Raw genomic sequence first — 19552 nt, forward strand, 5'->3', positions numbered from 1 at the left:
TGCATTCTGCCCCCTCTCCACACACTCACACTGTAAGAATGTTCCAATTATCCCTACTCTCTGCTCCTTACTAATCCACTCTCTTATCCCAAGACTGCTAAGTTTACTCAGAAGCCTTCATTTTCATTGTGCAATAAGCAGCAGAGTACTTCATTACTTTGAAGGTGTATGATCCTGTACAGGTAGGAAAGATCTTCAAATATCTTGAATGATAAGCATCAGGCCAACAGGAAAAAAATCCATCTTATGTCAGGCTCTAATGTAATATGGATTTAACATCTGTCAGTTCCCCAACTGGGATAGTAGTTTTAGGTAAAGTGAAGCCTAGAACACTAATTCTGCAACACTTTTATAGGGCTAAGATAGAAATCAAGCCACGAGACTCAATTCAAGGTCAAAGTACACATTTATTATCACTGCAAACCAGGAAACAATATACAATATGTTGTCTACCTGTCAAAATTTACAGATTTTGGCCAAAAGAAGCATGTTTAAAGATATTCTGCCTGGAAATCTGTCCCCCAGATCCACCATCCAAGTAGATAAATTAAAATTAGCTTAAGACAGCACACAAACAACCCAAATGAAAAATCCAGCTGAAATTTTTGCTTCGCATACCTAAAACACAAAGGAGATAGCTTTATTTGTAACCAGTTTTTCAAAAGCATATGACTTTATTCTTAAGTGCTATGCCCATAAATAATTTTTCTATTTCAACATTCTCAGTAACTGTTTCCCTTTAGGCACTGTGGAATATCCCTAGTTTTCTTAAGAATTTGGGGGGGAGGGGAGTGTAGCCCAGCTAATGATCTAAATAAACACAATGTAGTTTTATGACTGAAACTAGTCTCTAGCCCTATAAGCTGCCAAGGTAGACCAGTTGGCACCTATATATAAGCTGTTCTGAAATCTTCTGAGGATGAGAAGGGTGTGTTGTTTTATGTATGTGTAAAATAAGTTTTTTCTTTAAATAAAACTAAGCACAAATCCAGATGTTTATTGGAGCTGGTTTATACATTTTGAGCCCATGTGAGCAAGCCTGACAGTACATATGCGCATGGACATGATGCATTTAATGAGCAAACCTGGATAGTTAGCAGCTGTTCTCACAATCACAGTAGTACTTTATTCAGTTGTCATCATCACATAATTCCCCACTGATGGGAATGTTGGTGTCCCCATGCAAACCAATTTGCAAACCCTCCACTCCTGTTTTCAGAAAACTGTTTTAAAGGTTACCTGGTTATCCTGGAAAGAAACATCTTGATACCTGAAAGCAAAGGGGGGGGAGGGGAATACTGTGAGTGTATGTCAAAAAGTAGACTTTATATTGTCACCTATAGGCAGAATTACATTATGTTCAAGACTCTGATGCAGAACTTTAAATCCTGTGTCCTCATCTACATGAAAAATAATCACAGCAAATCATGATGTGAACAGCAAAAAGGTTTTAATCACTGGACACAGGGAAGAACCTGAAGAAACCATAACCTGCAATGTTAATGTTTAGTCCCTTATTCAAACATACTTACATTGAACTTTTATTTTGCACATTTTAAGGTCTCTATCCTGTGACAAAACTTTAATATTGCCATAAAGTGCATGTATTCCAAGCACAATGGGCTGAATCCAGACTTAAAAGCAGACCCATGGAAATCAAAGTCCTATATAACTAAGTGCATATCCAGTCCATTATCTGTTATCAGACATGATGTTTTGAATGATGAGAATCTCAAGTTAGGGGGTTATTGTTGGGTGTGTGTTTTTGCCATTTTCTATTCCTTATGAGATCCTGAGAGAAAAGGACAATGATCTTAGCTGGCTCTGAGAGTACTCTTCAGATGACAGCACACAGTATCCTGGAGTTGTAGCTACTATTGATGGCAAGGCAACCATTACTATCATTCATACAAATACACTGTCATTTTTATAATATTGGTGAATGAGTCTTCAAAATATAAAGGACAGAAATTATATTAAAGAGGGTTCAAAGCTACATCGCACCTTAAGAAGTTGGGTCTCCGTGTTTTCAGTTTCCAATCTGTGGAGCAAGCAATTCCTTAAGAAATAAAGAGCGAAATTAACCGTTTTCTTTTCCTTCTGCCAACAAAAAATGCTACATACATAAAACACACACATATAAGCTAGTGGGATAGTCCTCTGAAATGCAAGTCCTCAAACTAAATGCTAATCACATTAAATCATGATGTGAACAGCAAGGAATAGGTTTTCATCACTGTGTATACCATTAAGTGATCATATACAGCATAACCATTGCATAACCATTACTTCACAATACACCATACAACTTGCACAGCAACTATCGTATGTGCCATACATGGATAAAGTTTATTCAACTCTAATGCTTCACTCATGCCAATTATTTACTGAAGTTACAACTGATAATCACATCAGGAGTCATTCTCATTTTGTATTTGGAATACTGCTATAAGTACTGCAGAAGAATTAACCTGAACTTCAAGGGCTGAAAAAGTAATAGGCAGGAAACCTCAACTGTACTAAAACAGAAGGGTTGTTGCATCTTCAAGCAACAGTGTGGAGGCCTCATTCCTGTCCCCACTGCAATGACTGGAAAGGACACTACATGTCCATGTTTAAAGAACCAATGTTAGGTTTTGTCTGAACCGCTCCTCAGCTATGAACCTCACTAGGTGATCTTGGATAACATAATATTTCTTGCTACCTTATTTCACGTGGTTCCTAAGATGATAAACGTGACATCTTAGGGCACAAAAAATTAGTTTAAAAAACCCACCAGTAACATTGCACAAGATGTACTGGAATAGTTTGGTTGGGGTAACAAGCAGAAAATACAAAAGTATCAGAAGTCATCATACAACTTTGAAGTAGTCCTGTCCCTGGCTTTTCAAACAAATATAGAATTGTCTTATGCTTATCAGGCATAGGGCAGAATGCCTCAAAATACATCACTACTGTAACAGGTAAACAGAAAATGAGACAACTCATGGGTTTATTTACTGAAGTGGCAAATTTAGAAGACCACTGGTATCTTACTTACTTTAGAAAAAGGATGTCACAAGAAAAACCATGGTGTTCATATGCACCATAACTCGCAGCATCTTTGCAATGAGGCCTAGCTTCCTAGGAAGGAACTTCAGATATTTTATATCCTTCACAAAAAACATGTCAGTGTAGGAAACAGTGTGAAAAACAAGCACATTATCATCAACATTTGTTTCACTGTATGACACCCACAAGTAGTGGGTAGAAACACAGTGAAACAGACAACCACATTGTAATCAAAATACGACATTAATATTTTCTCTTACACACCAGGGCTTTCCATGTAAGAAATGTTCTAGCCTAACTACTACATAACAAGCAACTAAAAGAATGTGCAGACCATCTCCCATCATACAGTACTTAAGCTCCTGCATTCTCCCGTACCAGGCCTGCACAACTTGAGACCCAGCCTTGGCTGCTTTTGCTCCTTGCCCGGACTGCAGAGAAGAGGGCTGCCGAACACTCGACAACCAAAAACTCACGACTAGAAAGAATTGCATTATGTCTAGGGGGTCACAAGTTGTGCAGCACCGTAACAGGGTTGAGAGCTCGCACATGAGCAACACGGAAGGGATCCCTTCATCCTAACGGCAACCCAAACAAAAGCCAAGGAAAGGAGAAAACAGAAGGGGAGAAAAATTAAATATTCTCAACTGGGGCCATTTATGAAAGTGAGAGCAGGGTAATTTGAAGCAGCCACAACTGGAGAGCCCCTCCCTATCCTTGAGGAAATTCAACCTCATGGAAGCAAGGGAGAAAACTCCTCTCGAGCCCACCTTCCTCAAAGGGAAGTAAATGGCAACGTTTAATTAAGGCAAAAGGACATGACAGCACTAGCCAGCCCCACTCCTCCTCCCGCCTGGGGAAGAAAATGGCGCTTCTTCTCAAGTTAAGCACAGGGCTGCCCCTCCAGGCCCGGCCCTGACGCCCTTTCTGCTTGAGGCGCCTTCCCCGCGCGCACATCCTCTTCCCGCACCGGCAGGCGCCGAAAGGAACACAAGGCCGCGCCACGCGAAGACACACAGCCTCTCCCCTCACATGGCGGCGTTCCCATTGGCTTAACCACACGCGGCTCTTGATTGGCTCGTTCCCCTTTTCGTCTTCCGTTTCCGGCGGTTAAGCGATCGAGGTTTCCACCTACAGAGGTACAAAAGACTTAGATATATACACCACCACAGTCCATGTTGGCACTTCCGGCATCACTTTGAACCGGCCTTCCCTGCGGCTTCTAATGTAAATTACACAGGGTTTTCATCGCAGAGATGACGAAGAGTACGGCGATGACACAGTGGACCCCCGGAGGACACTATTTCCATGTGTCGTGGCTAACGTTGGCGTTCACTTTTTCTCGGCTATCCATATATTGGTCGCCTTTCCATGCTTTGGCGATCTCCACCTTTTTATCTGGCGAACGCCTGCGTTTCTTCACCGCCGGAAAAAGGATATCAACTAACGGAGAAAATGCTGTGAAGGAAAGACGACCAATGAGAAGCAGGGTTACACGCTCACGTAGACGCGCGCACATGCTCAGAGAAGGAGCCAATCAGAAACAGGAGCAGCGCAGCAGGGGAGCCAATCAGAAGACGTAATCGATGAGAACGGCGGTTTGAATCGGCCTTGCATCTAGCGGCGGGTAATACGATGTTCAGTCGTGTCCGACTCTTCGTGACCCCATGGACCAGAGCACGCCAGGCCTTCCTGTCCTGCGCCCTCTCCCGGAGTGTGCTCAAGTCCATATTCATTGCATCCGTGATGCTATCTAGCCATCTCATCCTCTGCCGTCCCCTTCTCCTTTCGCCTTCAGTCCTTCCCAGCATCAGGGTCTTTTCCAGTGACGTTTCTCTTCGCATTAGGTGGCCAAAATATTTGAGCTTCAGCTTCAGTATCTGTCCTTCCAATGAGCAGTCAGGGTTGATTTCCTTTAGAACTGACTGATTTGACCTCCTTGCAGTCCAGGGCACTGGTAAGAGTCTTCTCCAGCACCACAGTTCGAAAGCATCAATTCTTCACCGCTCAGCCTTCCTTAAAGTCCAGCTCTCACAGCCATACATTACTACTGGGAAAACCGTAGCTTTGATTACATGAACCTTTGTTGGCAAGGTGATGTCTCTGCTTCTTACTATGCTGTCTAGGTGTGCCATAGCTTTCCTCCCAAGGAGCAAGCGTCTTTTAATTTCATGGCTACAGTCACCGTCTGCAGTGATCTTGGAGCCCAAGAAAGTAAAATCTGTCACTGCTGCCATTTCTTCCCCTTAGACCTAGAAAATACAGTGGTGCTGGAGAAGACTCTTACGAGTCCCCTGGACTGCAAGGAGGTCAAATCAGTCCATCCTAAAGGAAATCAACCCCGACTGCTCATTGGAAGGACAGATACTGAAGCTGAAGCTCCAATATTTTGGCCACCTAATGCGAAGAGAAAACTCTCTGGAAAAGACCCTGATGCTGGGAAAGACTGAAGGCAAAAGGAGAAGGGGACGGCAGAGGATGAGATGGCTAGATAGCATCACCGATGCAATGAATATGAACTTGAGCACACTCCGGGAGAGAGCGGAGGACAGGACGGCCTGGCGTGCTACGGTCCATGGGGTCACGAAGAGTCGGACACAAAGACTGAACAACAACAACATAAGATAGTTCACTCCCTTTTTTTACTGTAATATTTACTATCTGGTTTCAGAGTCTCTGGATGCTTCTGGAACACAGCTTTTACAAGTATCATTGCCTTAATTCAGGGGTGTTGAACCTTTTTCACTCCCAGGTCTGTATACCATTTTGGAGAAGCTCTTGGGGGCTGCATTCCAGTAGTGGATGGGGCCAAAGGAAAAAGGGGTGGGGCCAGAATAGCAGCATATTTGATCCTAGAAGCTCTTACAAATAGCAATCCAGACTTAGGGGAGGCATTTCAACCTTTTAGAATGGAGAAAAAACTGCACAAATGCCTGGAAACCACCAGATAATTGGTGGTTGAGGGAAAGGGGCGTGGCCTTCTGAGGAAGCCCAGAGGGTGAGATTTGGCCCCTGGTCCCCAGGTTCATCATCCCTGCTTTAATTTAAATGAAAATTACTCCCACCTAATCTGGAAAGATGAGGGCTCCTTTGTCTTACATACAAGCTGCCTCTGTCCAGTTTTCAGTGATTACTCCTCCCACCTCAGTCCCTGCACCACACCCACACCTTTCCTGAGAGCCCCCCCTTCAGGAGGGGCTTTTCAGGGGCCACGGGGGGCTACAGCAGGGAGGAGGGAGCGGGAAACCCCGTAGCACAAGTGGACTTCGGTTTGCATAACACATTGGATACAATCCAGATATGTTATTTCCCAGTAAGCCCTTGGATCCTTTCCTCTGTTGCAGGATCCCCAGAGTAAGCGCCAAAGGAGCAAGGTATCTCAGAAGGCTGTCAAGCAGCCGTTTCCCAGTCATTCTTACACTGAGGAGGCTGTTACCGAAGATCACAACTACAGCTTAAGAAGTCCTGAACTCTGTTTGGAACAGCAGCGAGAAATGAAAGACACATTGCAATTGCCTGGAAAAAATGGGGAAGCCCAAAGGAGCCTTATGTACCGACACAGAAAGGCCTTCAGTGTGATTCAGGAGCTGCTGGAAAGGAGACTGCTCTCCGAAGACACTGCAGATCTCCTGTGGGCTCTGTTTTCGGGTAATCCAGGGGCCTTGTGTTAGATAGCTATCAATGTCTCAGTCGGGCTTTGGATTTCATATTTGGCACCTCTCTGTGGTAGGGCACATGCCCTGTATGCAGAAGGTCCCAGGTTTAATCGCTGACGTTTCCAGTTAAAAAGATCAAGTAGCAGGTGATGCCTCAGACCCAGGGAGCTGCTGCCAATCCGAGCAGATAATACTAGGTGAGATGGATGAATAGTCTGACCAGCAATAAGGAAGCTTCCTGTTCTTCAATTGCTATGCATCTGGCTTTATTTAACAATGCCTAGTGCATGGATTTGTGCTAAGGTTGTAAATGGTCACTCATCTTGTCACCTGGGGAGAACGAGTGTGGTCCCCAGGCAATCAGTTTAGGAGCTTTTCAAAACTCAGTTATTTTCTTCTGTTTGAGCAAAAGTGACTAACATAGGCATATCTGGGAAGGAGGACTGGTGAATCTGTGTTGCAGCTAGTAACAGCGGACTTACTTACAAGGCTGATTATTCATTTTCTTTTTACAAAACACTGCTCCAAAATTTGAGATGTTTTAAAATCTTGCTTTTGTTTCAGCATGGCATGCAAAATCTTACTACTGAGGCTGCTCTTTAAAGGTATAGACATAGGCTAGTAAAAAAAAGTTGTTGGTGAGGTCTCAGCAGGTTAGGGGTGCCCCAGAATTAAGGCCATTCCGTATACATTTAGGATTGCCAATGTATCAGACATTTTGAACATGTGTTCCCCTTCTAAAACTTACTCTTATCTTCTGGATGATCCAAAGCTAGCACCACGTGCCTGTCTGCTGCTGTGGACAAGGCTCTGTGCATTGGGCTGGACATTTAGCATGAGTACACCCCCACACACACATTCCCCCACCATCATCCTCTGATTTAACCTGGGTCCTTCACTTCATATTTCTTGGTTAGGTGGGCTGTACCACTTCAGAATATAGACAGGAGATAGAATGTTTAAATACTCCCCAATACAAAAACCTCCTTCCAAATTAAAAACAAATGCTATCACCTCAGGGGGAAAGGTTTTGGCTAAGCCCCTTCTCTGCTGTGCTGATTCTCTGTTCGTTGTTGTTGTTGTTCAGTCGTGTCCAACTCTTCGTGACCCCATGGACCATAGCACGCCAGGCCTTCCTGTCCTGCGCTCTCTCCCGGAGCGTGCTCAAGTTCATATTCATTGCATCGGTGATGCTATCTAGCCATCTCATCCTCTGCCGTCCCCTTCTCCTTTTGCCTTCAGTCTTTCCCAGCATCAGGGTCTTTTCCAGGGAGTTTTCTCTTCGCATTAGGTGGCCAAAATATTGGAGCTTCAGCTTCATTATCTGTCCTTCCAATGAGCACTCAGGGTTGATTTCCTTTAGGATGGACTGATTTGACCTCCTTGCAGTCCAGGGGACTCGTAAGAGTCTTCTCCAGCACCACAGTTCGAAAGCATCTATTCTTCGGCGCTCAGCCTTCCTTATAGTCCAGCTCTCACAGCCATACATTGCTATGGGGAAAACCATAGCTTTGATTAGACAGACCTTTGTCGGCAAGGTGATGTCTCTGCTTCTGACTATGCTGTCTAGGTTTGCCATAGCTTTCCTCCCAAGGAGCAAGCGTCTTTTAATTTCATGGCTACAGTCACCGTCTGCGGTGATCTTGGAGCCCAAGAAAGTAAAATCTGTCACTGCTTCCATTTCTTCCCCGTCTATATGCCAGGAAGTGATGGGGCCAGATGCCATGATCTTAGTTTTTTTAATGTTGAGTTTCAAACCAGCTTTTGCACTCTCCTCTTTCACCCTCAACAAGAGGCTCTTGAGATCCTCTTCGCTTTCTGCATTAGGGTGGTATCGTCTGCATATCGGAGGTTGTTGATAATTCTCCCAGCAATCTTAATTCCGACCTCTGATTCATCCAACCCGGCATTTCTCATGATGTACTCTGCATATAAGTTAAATAAGCAGGGTGACAATATGCAGCCTTGTCGTACTCCTTTCCCAATTTTGAACCACTTGGTTGTTCCATGTCTGGTTCTTACTGTTGCTTCTTGACCCTCGTACAGGTTTCTCAGGAGACAGGTAAGGTGGTCTGGTACTCCCATCACTTTAAGAATTTGCCACAGTTTGTTGTGATCCACACAATCAAAGGCTTTAGCATAGTCAATGAAGCAGAAATAGACGTTTTTCTGGAATTCTCTTGCTTTCTCCATGATGCAGCGAATGTTGGCGATTTGATCTCTAGTTCCTCTGTCTCTTCAAAACCCAGCTTGTACTTCCAATAGTTCTCGGTTCGCATACTGCTGAAGCCTAGCTTGTAGGATTTTGAGCATCACCTTGCTGGCATGTGAAATGAGCGCAATGGTGCGGTAGTTTGAACACTCTTTGGCGTTGCCCTTCTTTGGAATTGGAATGTAAACTGACCTTTTCCAGTCTTGTGGCCACTGTTGAGTGTTCCAGATTTGTTGGCATATTGAATGCAGCACTTTAACAGCATCATCTTTTAGGATTTTAAATAGCTCGGCTGGAATACTGTCATCTCCGCTAGCTTTATTGTTACTAATGCTTCCTAAGGCCCACTTGACTTCACTCTCTAGGATGTCCGGCTCAAGTTCAGTGACCGCACTCTCATGGCTATCAGGGACATTCAGATCTTTCCTGTATAGTTCTTCTGTGTATTCTTTCCACCTCTTCTTAATCTCATCTGCTTCTGTTAGGTCCCTGCCTTCTTTGTCCTTTATCATGCCCATCTTTGCACAAAACGTTCCCTTGAGATCTCCAATTTTCTTGAAGAGATCTAGGGAGTGGTTTTTATTTAAAAAAAATGTTTGGAGAGCATTCAGAAATTTGACCCAGTTTATCTCTGCGTTCATTATTTTCACCCAAATTGTCCAATGTTTTTATAACAGATTTACCACGGAAAGTAAACTGCAAGGGGTCAACTGCGTCTTATACCAGAGAAATGAAGCAGTTTGTCTGCACTCTCCACCTCTACAGCAGTAATGCCTATGAATATGTCCGAAAGAGATTTCCATTGCCTCACCCATCCAACTTGACAAAGTAAGTCTCCATTAAGATTTAATTAGGTCCAGAATAGATGTGAGCAGTGAGAGATCTGTGTTCTTAAAGCCAGATCTGCTGCAATCACATAGAAAGGGGTGTGTGGAAGGTCCAGTTCTTAAGAAAGGGGCATGTGGGTGAGGAGCGCAGAAACACTTTTTGTATCAGGAAACCCATATTCTCCAGTCAAATAATATACTTTGGCAAGATTTACCTGGCAAAATTCTGTTTCAAAGTTGAGATGATTTAAAATGTTGCTTTTGTTTCAGTATAGGTAGAAATACATTAAATCATCACATGAGAAAATTATATACATTCGATATGATCTCTGAATCTCTACAACTACAGCCTCTGGGTGCAATCTTATCGATTGCAGCCTCGCTTCTTAAAAGCCCCTGAATCTCAGAATCTCGGGGGCTTCTGATATTCCTATGCCCTGCTGGTCTGAAGCTGGGCAGGGCAGGAGGAGTGACGGAGGCAGTCTTTGTCTCCCTGCCCTCCATTCTTTGACTTTTTTGCTAGATGGACTTTTCAGCCCATCTGGCGAGGGTGCATTGGAGCAGGAGGGAAAGAGGCTGCAGGAGGTTCAGGATAAATTGTGTCCTGGCCTCTCCAGTTTCCTCCTCTCCCTGCCCTCCAGAACGTCCTCTTTCCCCCGCTCTGAGTTGGAGTGCTGTCTCTAATCTCGGAACAGGGAATCCGAACTATCCTAGGGACCATAGGATTTCTCTCTCATTTGCAAAGATCAGATTTTTTTAAATCGGCAGCCTGTGCTTTTTAAATAATAACTTTAATTGCCCTCATAATTGGGGCCAAAGTTGCATTGTTGTACAGTTTCCATTTAATGTCCATGAAGCGTATGCAGGAGCAGTTCCTCCTTATTAAGGCTCGTAATAGGTTGTGATACAAGAAAGAGGCAAGCCACAGCTCAGTTTACAAAGTAAGCTGGTCTCTTCAGCAATGAGAGCTGCTGCAGGTGATACCTTGGCTGTGCATGCCAATTCCTCTGCTTGTGGATAAATGCTTTGGTTAAATTATGGCCTTAGAAACCATAGACTAGTAGTTAACCGAGTCTGAGCTTGGCCAAAGTTTGGGGAAAAATGCAATCAGAATGCATGCCCTTTCCTAACAACCTACTGCCTGCTTTTTCTGCCTAGTTGTTCCCTATTGCCTGTGATATTGTTGTTACGCAAAGAGAGTGGAGTTAAGTGGCTGTTACAGTCCACATTCTGCTGATGTTCTTGGTCGTGGGAGGCTACACAACCCAGCCTAGTTGCATGATGTCGTCCACTCCTATTGTATTATATCCTGAGCTCTTATTTACATTGGAGCCAAAAGAGGTCACCATTCTCTTCCAGGTTATGCGTCCTAATCTTTTTTTCCCATCATGTCTCTCCCAGTTGGCTATCCAAGGACAAAGCTAGCCCAGGCTTCAGTGAGAGCGTCTTCATTCGCCTTCAGCAAAGAGTCGAGAGACATGCCAAGGCATACCAGTATTGCTCCTTGATGATGGAGAGTGTGGCGCTCAAGAGCCAGCTGGAGTGAGAACTTGCCATGCGGCAGCTGGCCGGGTTTGCTGATCTGGGCGCAGGCGCGCTCGATATGGATGAAGCACCTCTGGCCTCAGAATGTGTGGTCCTAATGGCTGTAGGTTCTTCTGGATGCTGGAGGGCTCCCTTGGGATATTTCTTTGTCAGCAGGGTCACTGGCCACATGCTGGCCCAGCTGCTTCGTCAGGCCATCAGCATATTGAACCATGTTGGGGTCGCGGTGCTGTCCGTGATGTCAGCCGCCACCGCTCGTGGCATTGAACAGTAAAGGTGTTGGGGGCGAGAATGGATGCTGATGATCTCTAGTGCACATTCTAGCACCCTCCCGGTTCTCCCTGCCGGATTGCGTACTTCTTTGATGCTTGCCACCTCTTGAACCTGATAAGGAACGCATCCCAGCTCTGTCAGACAGTCGAATTCACAGGCTACACCGCAAAGTGGCAGCATGTAGTGGAGCTTGCGGCTGTGCAGGAGAGAAGGATGGTGATCCCCGGCACATGCTCATCCTGCAAGCGCAGGAGCAGCCAAGGCCATCTCTTAAAAGTGAGTCAGGCCACGCAGGTCTTCAGCTCAAGTGTGGCGGAGATCCTGGAACGTTTCCGCTTATTGGGCCTGCCAGCATTTCGGGGCTGCAAGGGTACTGTCAAGTTTGTGTGCTTGATCAGTGATTTGTTTGATGTCTTCAGCGGCAGAAACTGTTATGGGAAAGGATTGAGGGGACCGGTATCGGCTCGAAGCTATGCCAGAGTGAGTCACCTCCTAGATGAGGCCAAAAGGGTTGTTGCTGCATTAAAGGACAGTTCGGGGAGGTGCCTCCTGAAAGGGAGACGTAAGCTGGGCTTCCTGGGCTCTCTGCTCAACAGCAAGAGTTTAAAGTGGCTTTACACAAACTACATACATACAGATAAGTTGTCCTCCCGCACTCTTCTGACTTGTGCCTTCAGCCTGGACCACTTGGAACTATTCTTCAGGGCTCTCCAGCAAGCACAGGCTGTCAGTGGTAACCTCACATGCATGACATTCCAGGCTGCTTATTGCGAACTCCTAGCCTGTTGCAGATTTGTACCGGGTATGGAGGGGGGTGGTCTTTTAGGAGACATGAGCACCTTAGATGCAGCTCTTATCTGAAGGACAGACTTAACCTTTCGTGCTGTTCATGCTTTGTACAGTTGCGCTGCAAAGGCAACAGAATCATTAGCCAAGGGGCTCTGCTTGGAACCCATCTCCGCCACTCTCTGCGCTCAGTGACATACTAGTAGAACTCACTGCGTTTGCAGGAGGCCCTGGTGCGGCTGGCCTGGTTACGAGGAAGTTGGCAGCAGCTCTCAGGTGTGAAGTGTTTATTGCAGCTCTCTTTGCTTCCGATAACAGACTCCTAAACCACAATTCACGGTGGCGCATGAAAAAGATGGACAGCTTGAGTCCACCATCAGAATGTGTGCAGCAGACTGTAAATATCTCTGAACACGTTCTACGAACACATGCTAAACCCCGGGAAACTCTAGGAAATTTAAAACAGGAACAATTGTCTCTTGAACAGAAAACCTTATATGAACTTTCTGGGCATGTTCCATTTTCACCAGAATTAAGTGAACACCTCTTTTACAGCGAAATGTTCATTCCCAATCACTACACAACGCTTTTGAGGGAAATAATGCAGAGCTACCTCAGTGTCCAAGCTGAGCAGGAACAAAAATGGGGTCCAGTAGGCAGTTCTGGAATAAAAGAGTGGAAGATGTTCCTTAGTTACTGCCCTTTCTCATAAACATATACATCTATTCACATTTTAACCAGGCCATAATAAATTGTGACTTGTTATGTGATGATTCTCCACTGCTAAATGGGCACAGGTGAGGACTGAAAACACGTATCACTTGATTAAGTTGGTATATTTTGATGTGCTGCTAACAAACCTGTAGCTGAAGAGCTTAAAAAAGACAACGCTGGGCGGTCTTAATTACAGGTCTTTTCATTAAAACACTTCATGAATTGCATTGACAGCTTATGATCTTGCAGTAAGCTGAGACACTTTATACTGGAGGATAGCATACCGATAAACCTATGGTGAATTTCACTGCTAAATCGTAACACAAATCAGTATGCTTCAACACCACTTCCTATTTCATATCCAAATTATTTCTTGACTGCAGACATAGCATAATCTCAGTCTGTTATACTGATTTATTAGGCTAAACACAAAGCCAGGTGCTTGCATGCTCCCACTTGAGTGCCTGGCTTCATGGAAGATGTCTTAGTCTGTAAGCGGTGCTTAATCACAGTTTCACTTGAATATTGTACCTGGAAGCTTATGCTCCTGGACAATAAGCTTTATGTAAGGAAAAACTAAGGCGCTGCCACAAAATGTTGCATAGTAGTGGGATTCTGGTTAAGCTGCTCCATTTCACTCTCCCTCCTGGTTTCTGGTTTCTTCCCCTTGCTCACTCAACATTCCATGCCACCGAGTTAGTATGGGGCTTTTGGGGGTTCTCTTTGAGCTTTTTTTTTCTAAATTTTAAAAAAAAATTATCTGTAACGTCAGAGTTGCCCTGAGTCTGTTAGCCTGGGAAGATGCAAATTGGCATTACAAGGGATGATGATTAAGAATGACTCAACCTCCTCCCAGCATTCTCTTCTGATCCTGCCATTGGCTTTTCATTACTAGACCTGAGTCTGTAGAACATGTTTACTTTTGGTTGTGCATTGTGTCTGACAACTCATCCTGATCATTCACTAGATAGAAACATTTTTGTAGGAAATTCTGCTTCGGCAGCTCTGTATTTCAGCCAGTACGAATACCTAAGATTGCCGTGTTTGTCAACCCCATCAGTCCCTCAAAACCAAGATTTCTTGGAGCATACCTCATGATTTTAAGCCAAAATTAGTTGCAACCAAGGCTGCAATCCTATATGTGCTTCTTGGAAGTAAGTCCCATTGACTTCCTTCCAAAAACATCTGATTGAGTTGTTAATCATGCCTAAAAAGTTTTATGGATTTCAGTGAACTCATGACATTTGTCAGTTGCATCAATATCTTAGCAGACAATGAAAGGATGGGATTTGTTTTTAAACAAAAAATATAAAGTGTTATCCATAATCATCAGTATCACTGATGTAGTACCAGCGTGCATGTGCTGTCAAGTACAAGAAGACAGATCCTTGCCCCAAGACCTTACAATCTGAGGAATATGTAGTTGTTTCAATTACATGTGTGTAGGCTTGGTTACAGTAAGGTGTGGGAAGTAGCAGGTTGTGCCAAAGACTTCACAGAAAAGGTGGATTTTGGAGAAGGATTTTAAGGGAATATCATGAAGGTGTACTGGGAGGCAATTCCAAGCACATAGGCAGCAAGGGGGAGAGGGCAATCTTTTGTACTGAGGGAGCAGGAGACCTTTGGATGGTTGAGAGCAGTAGAGCTGGAAAAGTGTAGGTCACAGGCAGATATGTATTAAGACTTAAGGGCAGAGGGAGGGAAGACCAAGGCCATGGAAGACGCTGAAGACGAGAGACAAAGGAGCTTGTGCTGGATCTGGAAACAGACAGGAAGCCAGTGCAGGGATGTAAGAAACTATGTCCTGCGATTAAAGCAGCAAAAGAGCTTCATGTTTGGCAATGCAGTGATATATATATGTGAGGGGACCAAGGTGAGAGTATGGAAGACCAGAGAAAACACCACAGTAGCCTAGGTGAATGATGACAAGGGCATGGACCAGAGTTTTGCTGAGGGGGGCAGAGAGGAAGGGCCATCGTTTTGTAATGTTGCAAAGAGAGAAGTAACATAATTTAGCAAGAGATTGGGTATGGGGAACAAATGAGAGGAGTTCAAAGTGAAGACTATGTAGATGGCAGCTTTATCAGTAGATATACTGTATGGGAACAGGAGGGCTTAGGAGGAAAGATGAGAAGTCTAGTTTTGAACATCTTGTGCTTGAGACAGCGATGAAGCATTTTAGAGTCTGAGACCAGTTCTGCTCATGTGAATTGCCAAGAGGTGGCTGTCCTAGTGCTAATAAGACCTGGTAGTTTAATAAAAAGCATTCATATTCCTGGTTATTAAAGAAAAACATGCAGAAGTCCATTTGTACATAATAGTATAAACATTTTATTTTTTTCTCTGTGATTTATCTGACATTTCTTTTTACAATATAGAAAAGTGTATTCTTTGAATAGGTCTAGTAAATATAAATTTAAATCTATTTTTTAGATGTAAACCAGAACTAGAAAATTAACCCCAGACACCCCCCCTCAAAATCTGCTGACAGTGGATACAATACAAAAGCACTCTGGCTAGGCACCTGCTAATAATTTTTTAAGTGTTTCGACAGAAATGCTGCAAAGCTCCACTGAAATGGAGTGGGTTGCACTGCAGGAGTACTTCATAAATTGGTCCCAGCCTCTTGATGTATTTTTACTAACTTGTTTAGCAATGTCATGCAAAGGACCATGTTAAAAACACAAAGGGGAGGTGGGGAAGAACCAAGCTAAGTACAGGAGAGGGCTTGCTCTAAGAGACAGAAAACTAGATCTTTGATTGCACCTTCTTCAAATCTTTTAAATGCAATTCCATCATACATAATCTACAACTGGAATCCAAACTTCACAAAAGGTTTTCTGCACACTTATAAATACACATCACAAAAAGGTGCAAGTTAGAATAAGACAGAATATGTACAAAATTGAACACAAATTTAGTTCTAGACAAAAGGATGCATGTTTGAAAAATAACTTGATCAAGTATTACCTTATCCACTCACACTAATTTACATTTATACAAATCTCACCCTATGGATGATTATGGAATTAGTAAAAAAAGGCAAGTCTTCAGCATCTACTCTGAAAAGTAATTGCATTGACTTTTCCAAGTCAGAGTTCTACTTTTAAAACAATTCTGCTAAAATGAACAACCGATTTCCTTTCAGGATTTTGTGTACATATATGCAAGTCTGCCATGTGTATACATACACAGTTACATAATAAGAATATATATGTACAGTTAATTATATGGAGAAAACATCCCTTTTGGAAAAAAGAATTGCATTATAATTACAGCGCTGACTAAGATATCTACGAAGTGCTTGCTAATTCAAACATGGAATTTATATCCATTCATGAAACTCATTGAACAAATTGCTGCACAAGAAGAATACGCTATCATGTTTAGCATTTAATAGTATTTGTTACAGAGATTCATGCTTCTAAGCATCTCCACCCAAACAATACTATTTCATCCCTTTTCCTGTTCCACCAAAGTTTAGTTTTGTCTTCATATAGAGTGTCAGGCTAACACACTGCAGCACTAAAATATACTTTAAAAATACAAGCTGAGGCAATCTTTAAAAAGTACATATGGCTTGCAAGTAATTTGTACACAACTATATTTAAACAATGCAGTTGAATACCTCCAAGGACTTGGTTTGCTGTCTGCTGAAAAAAAAAATTGCCTGGCTGTTTTCCAATCAGTTGAAATATAGGATGGACCTTCCTTACTATGCAGACAGATGCAGTTTTAGATAATGGTTTATGTAATTTCTGTATGGAAACTTCTGTTGTCTGGTCCAACAGAGACAGGTGAACTTAAGGCCGCTGAAATCAATGGGCTCAAGTGTACCTGTATCGTATGGTGACCACGGTGTTTATTCTAGTCAAATCTGTACATAATTACCACATAGTTAAAAAACAACACACCTCATCCTTAAACTGTGCACCTTCAAACTTCACTGTACACAATTTAAAATGTAGCAGCTATGAAGCCAATTGGTGCAATCCTTGACCCATTTCTATGTATTCTCACTGACACTGGCTGGGATCCAAGAGGATGTACTGAAGGAATATACCATGCCAATCGTGAACTGATTTTGAGAGTCCTCCTTCAAAAGTGGTTTACTATGTGTGATCTGGGATGGTTGGGAGTCGTTGCTTGAGAAACTCAAGAGGCACAGACTAGTGTGGGGTGTAATTAATTAATTAATTAATTAGGATCCTGGGCAACATTTGGAGATCTGGGAAAAGGGTTGGGGCTATTCAGTAAGCAAAACAATCTCACATTTTATATGGACTAAGTTGTACAATGTTTTCTCTCCACCCCCAGCACTAAGTTAAAAGGAGTGGTATTGCAAAGTGTTCTTTAGATGGTAGGTAACACCAAGCACTGCTTATATCGACTCATTTATGTTAGAGGGGATAGAATCTCATGTAATGGAAGTGCACAAAGCTTAGAAGATTAAGAAGTTATAAGATATTGCAAATATAACTGGAATTATGCTGTCAGAAGATCTTTTGATGATTCCATAGGAATATCTTTAAGGAGAATTCTCTTGGTGATCAGGAATACAAGGAATCTCAGTTGCTGCTGGGATGATAGCTAGATTCAAGAGAGAGACCAGAGAGATGGATTTGCCTTCAATCCCTTCAGAGGGTTGAAGGATATTTGGGACATAGCACAAATGTTAAAAATCTCTAGTTACATAAAAGTTTGTCAAAAAAAACATTTATCATCTCTGAAACCAATGAAAGTGATTTAATAAAATTTGGAATATGACATACTTTTTATTGTTAAAAACTTACCAAAGAGATTGTTTAATGACATTTGAAGATGATATAATTTTTGACCTTGATTTTTGTATATCAGTATTATTTATTCCTGTATCTGATAAAGGCGTTATTCTTAGTATATTAAGATCAACACAATAAGCATTCCCACTGAAGTCAGGACTGCAGCCAACAAGACAACTGACAGATTTTCATCTCTTTAGTTGCTTTTCAGCAAGTATTTATTTTTATTGATGTCCTTCCAGCATTAACTTACCCATGGATGTACTGTTGTTATCAATGCTGATGCAAAGAAAATCTGTGTTGTGATGCTGATCCAATGTACTGGGAACACCTGCCCAAGATGCTGTTCTGGCAATACCCAGTCATTTCAATTAGATTTGCACAAGAGAAGTTCCTGATAGACTGGCCAGTATCTCTCCCCTTCTCCTATACAAAATTCAACACTATACATTGCAAATAATAATTTAAAGAATTGCCTGAAGAACATCTTCTAAGAGAGAAAGAGAAGGAAACTATCTAAACTCTGGACAGTCCCATGTAGTTTAGGGTGTGAGAAGAAAAAAATACATCTTGGATGTGTGAAATATAAGAAAGTTAAGCTAAAAGGGTACTCATCATTACAAAGCTTCAATATTAATATACACCAATGGAAACTAAGCAGCACCAAATTAAGAATGAAGAATGCTGCTGTGAACTAAAAAGTGTCTGTGTGCCTTTTAGTGTCCTGTACAGACCACATCTCATTTTCAAGAGTCAGCAGTTCATGGCACAAGGATCACTTTTGGACTTTCCTGCTGAGTTAATGATTCTCATCAGACAACGTCCAAATTCCTCTAGAATCATCCGTTCTGCTGCTGCCTTTGACTTGCCTGCCTTCTCAGCCTGCTCAGCCTGTGCAAGTAAACAGTCACATGTTGCGTCAGCAACCTCCTTTGTTACAAATGTAAAGGGCAACCTAGAAAGAAAAGAACAAGACTGAGCTACTGCATGTAAATACAATTGTGTCAACCAGATTTTAATTTGTAAGAAAAGTACCAAGACATCTGTAAATAGGAAGAAGAAAACCTAGACAGGGGTCCCCAACCTCTCTGGGTCAGTGGGCACATGTGGAATTTTGAACATGTGCCATGGCGTGCTCATAAAATGGCTGCCATAGTGGGAATGACCAGTCACAAAACACTCATTTCCCGGAAGGCAAACTTGTGAAACTAAAAGAAAAGTAACTTGTTCAAGAATTGAAGTACAAGGTAGAGATGGGTTCTCAGCTCCAAAGACAAAACTACTGTTATGATCCCAAAGAAAGATGGCGCTGGAGGACAGCATTTGACTTTGCAGCCTCCCAGCCTAAAAACATTTTTAATTAAAAAAATTAAGAACCAAATTAAAATCAGGAAGGGTAGGGAGCCTGGTGGGCACCAAGAGAGGTGTCTGCGAGCACACTGGTGCCCACACGCACCATGCTGGAGAGCCCACAGTGTAATCTGTAGTGCCAGTGCAATTCCTCAAACACTGCAATGTGAATTGCAATACACTTTCCTACCTCTTCTCTTTCCTCATATCTATAGATCCAGCCTGACACTGACTATCATTTCAGTTGCTCTCTCTCTCCAGGGTTAAAGAGAGAGAAAAACACATATAGAGAGATCCATTATCTGTGGCACTATGTTCTGCTTCCACAACTAGCAAGAGCAGTAGCAAAAGAAAACA

At 42.8% G+C, this 19552-nt stretch overlaps 3 protein-coding genes across 7 annotated transcripts in view; 1 reads left to right on the forward strand and 2 right to left on the reverse strand.

Annotated features, from left to right (window-relative positions):
- Window positions 1–389: 389 nt before the first annotated feature.
- Window positions 390–4368, reverse strand: LOC146343663 (uncharacterized). Of its 2 annotated transcripts, XM_084855527.1 has the most exons (6): window positions 4288–4368; window positions 4022–4182; window positions 3041–3123; window positions 2005–2059; window positions 1240–1270; window positions 390–618 (listed from the first exon to the last, which is right to left on the reverse strand). In XM_084855527.1, the coding sequence occupies exons 1-5, from the start codon at window positions 4298–4300 to the stop codon at window positions 1244–1246; spliced, it is 339 nt and encodes a 112-aa protein (XP_084711653.1). In that variant the 5' UTR covers window positions 4301–4368; the 3' UTR covers window positions 390–618; window positions 1240–1243. The 2 variants fall into 2 exon arrangements, 1 of the variants encoding a protein (XP_084711653.1); XR_014791963.1 differs by having other exon boundaries at window positions 1240–2059.
- On the forward strand, window positions 4187–14232 carry THAP9 (THAP domain containing 9). The gene is made up of 4 exons (XM_084855525.1): window positions 4187–4678; window positions 6396–6699; window positions 9597–9747; window positions 11148–14232. The coding sequence occupies exons 2-4, from the start codon at window positions 6546–6548 to the stop codon at window positions 11290–11292; spliced, it is 450 nt and encodes a 149-aa protein (XP_084711651.1). The 5' UTR covers window positions 4187–4678; window positions 6396–6545; the 3' UTR covers window positions 11293–14232.
- A 1142-nt stretch (window positions 14233–15374) lies between these two features.
- LIN54 (lin-54 DREAM MuvB core complex component) overlaps window positions 15375–19552 on the reverse strand; it is a 41855-nt gene continuing 37677 nt past the window's right edge. For 2 of the 4 annotated variants that reach the window (XM_084855499.1, XM_084855498.1), the window contains exon 15: window positions 15375–18800. In XM_084855499.1, coding sequence (XP_084711625.1) covers window positions 18599–18800 — 202 coding nt within the window. In that variant the 3' untranslated portion in view covers window positions 15375–18598. The remainder of the gene's footprint in view (window positions 18801–19552) is intronic. The other 2 variants (XM_084855501.1, XM_084855500.1) reach the window with 1 other exon arrangement.

Source organism: Heloderma suspectum, chromosome 5 (genome assembly GCF_057233095.1).
Source record: "Heloderma suspectum isolate Gila_16-S chromosome 5, 16-S_ref, whole genome shotgun sequence".
Classification (NCBI taxonomy): domain Eukaryota; kingdom Metazoa; phylum Chordata; class Lepidosauria; order Squamata; family Helodermatidae; genus Heloderma; species Heloderma suspectum.

Excerpts from the sequence above, each read along its gene's own strand:
- LOC146343663 (XM_084855527.1), bottom strand. Across the intron at positions 2,060-3,040 it reads TGTGACATCCTTTTTCTAAA|GAATTGCTTGCTCCACAGAT; the intron begins GTAAGTAAGATA and ends TTATTTCTTAAG. Across the intron at positions 1,271-2,004 it reads CGGAGACCCAACTTCTTAAG|GTATCAAGATGTTTCTTTCC; the intron begins GTGCGATGTAGC and ends CTTTGCTTTCAG.
- THAP9 (XM_084855525.1), top strand. The coding sequence starts at position 6,546 with ATGAAAGACACATTGCAATTGCCTGGAAAAAATGGGGAAGCCCAAAGG. Across the intron at positions 6,700-9,596 it reads CCTGTGGGCTCTGTTTTCGG|ATTTACCACGGAAAGTAAAC; the intron begins GTAATCCAGGGG and ends TTTTTATAACAG. Across the intron at positions 9,748-11,147 it reads CACCCATCCAACTTGACAAA|TTGGCTATCCAAGGACAAAG; the intron begins GTAAGTCTCCAT and ends TGTCTCTCCCAG.